Source organism: Barbus barbus (assembly GCF_936440315.1).
Source record: "Barbus barbus genome assembly, chromosome: 16".
NCBI classification, from domain to species: Eukaryota; Metazoa; Chordata; class Actinopteri; order Cypriniformes; family Cyprinidae; genus Barbus; species Barbus barbus.
This window is the reverse complement of record NC_136744.1, coordinates 22,459,533-22,463,864: the sequence shown is the minus strand read 5'-3', so window position 1 is coordinate 22,463,864 and position 4,332 is coordinate 22,459,533. Positions and strand designations below refer to the sequence as shown.

General features: G+C 43.7%; 1 protein-coding gene across 1 annotated transcript; it reads left to right on the top strand.

The window, feature by feature from the left end:
• The first annotated feature begins 334 nt into the window (after positions 1–334).
• Positions 335–3,986, top strand: LOC306882049 (protein L-Myc-1a-like). Its single transcript, XM_079436482.1, has 3 exons — positions 335–746; positions 1,359–1,942; positions 2,907–3,986. The coding sequence occupies exons 2-3, from the start codon at positions 1,384–1,386 to the stop codon at positions 3,464–3,466; spliced, it is 1,119 nt and encodes a 372-aa protein (XP_079292608.1). The 5' UTR covers positions 335–746; positions 1,359–1,383; the 3' UTR covers positions 3,467–3,986.
• Positions 3,987–4,332: the final 346 nt, after the last annotated feature.

Here is a 4,332-nt window from a genome sequence, read left to right as displayed (position 1 = left end):
GCTTTCAAGTTACTGTTTTATAGAGCTTTTTAAGTACTAACCTACTGGATCTTTTCCTGTCTGCAACACTTTAGTGATATTTAATTTAGCTAATTTAATCATGTTAATAAAGCACACTACAAATATAATTTAAAAGAATCTGTTGCATTTTTTCAATAGATGCTTTAATAAAACGGCATAAGAGTTTTCGTCTAGCGCGTGTTGTCTTCGTCAGTTCAGACACAACATATTGATTAGTGCGTTATGCATCAGAAGACAATTAGAAGGACGCATCAGCTAAATCATGATTAGATTAGAGTAGTGACGTAAGGCTTCTATTTTCATTCAAATGCTTATTTTAGTGCTGCAAATTGCCTTCATCACATTCACAATAAGCGGCGGTTCACACGCTCTCCCCGCCCAGCGCCTCCGGTGGGTGGGTCCACGCTGAGCTCTCGCACACAAAGACTCAGATCTGGCGCGAAAGCACTTTACCGGCAGCGGGCTGGGGGAGGGTGCGGCTGCACTGCACCACGCGGATCGATCGTTGCTGCCGTTGTAACAGGACACCCGCTTTCTTTCCGCAGGGAAAAAAAAAACTTTTCTCGTTGTTCAGGTTAAACGGCTGTAAAACAAAGGCGGCTGGAGAAGCGCGCTATTGTTTAGTGAGCGCGTGTGTACCGGAGTTCTACCGGACGCTGCGCTTCTTTGTTCTGTCCTGCGCGTCCCGTTGACTCTGCCTGGATTTGCAGGTCTGCGACCCCATGGTAAGTGCATTTTTACATCAGAATACCATTAACTTGATCTGACATGAATTCAAAGTTCATTTCATGGTAAACTTTTGCGTGAACCCGTGGGCTGTTGAACATTTCCTGGGTCCTTTAATCGGACCGGGTGCTCCCTTTACCCCCTTGTTAGTGCGTCTAATCGTTATGGGAGTAATCTCGCAACCGTTGATGTTTGTGGGACTTTCGATCTGCAGTGGTTGGTTATAATTAACTGTTAGTGTTAATAAACTTGACTTGTTACTTTGGTTGTTTGGGTGCTGCACAAATGCTTGTTTTATGCGATTATCTGTAGTTATGCATGTGCTACGGTAATATTGTTTTATGCATTATATGCATTTTATAAATCGAGAGCATGAGTTTACGTTTAAAAATCGCGTTTGCGATGCATTTAATGATAATGTGTCTGCATGTAAATATTGTGGTTTTTTTAGCATTGCAAATGTGCATTTTTTTTAAAAGTATATTGTGAGTTTAAGCAATGCATTGAGTGAGCACGTGCAATTAGGGAGTGCGTTTTGCTTGTGCATTGCGACGTAGTTGAACTCCACGTGGGCAGGCATCATTTGATCTAATGACTCGTTGTCTTCCCAGATAATCTTGTAGAAGTTCTGCAGCAATGCCTGGAGTCAACACACTGTACGGCTGGGACATGGAGCACTACTTTTACGACGAGATGGACACCGAGGAGGATTTCTTTAAGTCTACTGCCCCGAGCGAGGATATATGGAAGAAATTCGAGCTGCTTCCCACCCCACCCATGTCGCCCTCAAGGACGCTGGATGGGAACTGGCTCCTGTCGTTACCGGGGGACCGGCTCGGGTGGGCGCAGCCAAAGGTGTTAACATGTGATGAGGAGTACGAGGGGCTGCACAAGTTCGACCCACTGGACATTTTTGGGAATCTGGGCTCTATCGTTATTAAAGACTGCATGTGGAGCGGTTTTTCCACGAGTCACCGGCTGGAAAAGGTGGCTCATAGCGAGCGAGCTCCGGTGATTGCTCAGATTCAGACCTCGAGCGCACAGAAAGCTGCTCGTGCCGCATCGGGCACGCCCGTGACCGGGACCCAGGCAGCACAGTGTGTGAACCCCGCCGCAGTCCTGGAGCTCCCTGTCCCGCATAACAAGAAAGTGGCTGCGGGCTCCTCCGGTTCTGAGTGTCGCTCAGATTCATCCGGTAAGAGGCTACATGTGATTACCTCCCAGTTATAGGTGGCATGAATTGATCTGCACCTCAGAATAATGCCGAGACAAAGAGGCGATGGTTTGCCCAATACCATGTGTTAAGATGGAAGTTAACCAAGGAATTAGTGTGACTTAGGATTCAGACCAAATTTGACAGTGGTTTAGTGTAGATCTCCAAAGAAAATTGTTCCTCAAGAAGCCAAAGCCACTTGCTGACTAAAAGCTGATGTGGATTGTGAGTTAGTGGACCGGATTCCATTCGTCTCCCCAAAGAACTGTAGTCCATTCCAACTTCACTCCTAGTTTTTCCTACTCCCTGTCCAGTAGCGAGGGGAAACTCGCTCCTTTCACCAGAGACACTTAACTTTATAAAACCACTTTTGCTTCAGGCAAAGTAATGCAACGTTTCCATGTAAAGAGAACTTTATTTTTAATATTTATATAAAATTGTATTTTAAATTATCTGTTTAGTTGATTGCCAAGACAGCATTTATTATAGAAGTTTAAATGTATTTTATTTGTACTATTTTAGTTGCGAAAGCCATTAAGTTGTCGCTAACAACAACAGCACTGCCCACACATCCAAATCAGTTTTGGGAATTTTTCTTTATTATAATGGATCTTAGAAGTAATTTGGTAGTGTTAAAAAGTTTTGCCGTTTAATATGACCACAGAAGTTGAAAAATGAAACCAGCTCATGTAGCTGTAGAGATTGCATGCAACTTCCTTGCAACCATAAAACATTCAACAGATTGACTTATTGAGGTGAAGTGTATAAACGACACATGGGTTCATTTCTATGCAGTAGATACATTGCTTGCACTTGTTTTGGTTCCTTATCAGGTTGTTTTTTAGTTTGAATGTTTTGTCTGATCAAATGTTTTTGCACTTGGAAAACCTGTCTCAATTGATTTTAAACGCTATTGCTAAATGTGCCAAATGTTTTGTTGCCTCAGATGACGATGAGGATGATGACGAGATTGACGTTGTGACAGTAGACAACAGACCAAAGCGTGGCCGCCCTCCAAGTCGCCGTACGCCAGTAACCATTACAGTGAGTGCTGATCCATTTGGACCATGTCCCAAGCGCTTCCACGTGTCTCTGCATCGGCAGCAGCACAATTACGCCGCCCCCTCCCCTGACACGGATCCTGAGGATGACTTTGATGAGATGGAGTCTGTGAGCAAACGGCCACATCTGGAGCCTTCATCCTCTCCCTCATCTCCACTTTCTTCACTGGTCACATCGGACTCTGAGGATTCCAATGAGCAGCGTCGGAACTTTCTGGAGCGAAAGAGGAGAGACGACCTTCGCTCGAGGTTCCAGGCGCTCCGGGAGGAGATTCCTGGTCTTTCTGCATCCTCAAAGACCTCGAAGGTGGCGATTCTGACGCAGGCAACAGAATACTTGCTGAAGCTGCACGCAAGCCAACGGCGTCAAGCTCAGGAGAAGAGAAAACTCAAAGCCAAACAACAACAGCTTCTCCGCAGGATCAGCGTATTGCAGAACTCATAAAGAAAAAGTAGTCCGCTTTAACTTGGCACAATATTACCAAAGCTCATTATGGACCAGAACTAATTTTCATTCACTGAAATGACATTTAAAACACTGCAGGGAAGTCTTTAAAACCACATTGAATTATGCCTTTCTTGAAGGGATCTGTACATGTATGTGCTGGGCTTTCAACTTCAGTTGAGATGTGGAGAACTTTGTGTGAGGAGACTGACAAATGTGCACATGCAATGCCTTTATGAACCTCAGCGGATGGTAATGCAGAGGAAGTTATATTGATATTTACCTCCGTAGCGCGAAGGGTGGGTGGTGTTTGTATGCATGTGGGTGGTGTGTAGGGTGTATAATGTGAGGGGAGCATGGTGTTCGAACACGTGTAGAAAATTTGAAGTGTCTTGTTCATAACATGATCTGTACAAAATCTGCTGTAAATACCGTATTCAGAGGATGTTCTCCTCCTGTATCTACTCACAAACTGCACAGAGATTCTATTTTGTTAAAGAATAAAGCATCTAAAATGACAAGTGGCTTTTACTGTTATGTTTTAATTAAATTTGGGCTTCTCGGCACGTTCTCAAGTACACAATCTTTCCTGAAATGCCAGAATCTGGGTCCAAAACTAACACTTGCCAAATAACTAAATTGTTGAGATTCTTTCTAGTTCCTGATCTAGCATAAGAGGCATAATTCCACTAAAGCAACGAACAAAATCCAACTAATAAAAATGTGGCTTAAGTTCCTGATTCAACTGGTAAAAAGTTGATTTGGAAATTAGATGTGTGTCTTGCACTATTTAATCAGTCTTGTGCAGCAAAACAATTAAGGCTAAAGTAAAGAAGTTTTTCAGATCCTTCCCTCTGTGTGCCTGC

Coding starts and splice junctions, on each gene's coding strand:
- LOC306882049 (XM_079436482.1), top strand. CDS start 1,384: ATGCCTGGAGTCAACACACTGTACGGCTGGGACATGGAGCACTACTTT. Junction 1,943..2,906: donor GTGTCGCTCAGATTCATCCG/GTAAGAGGCTAC, acceptor TTGTTGCCTCAG/ATGACGATGAGGATGATGAC.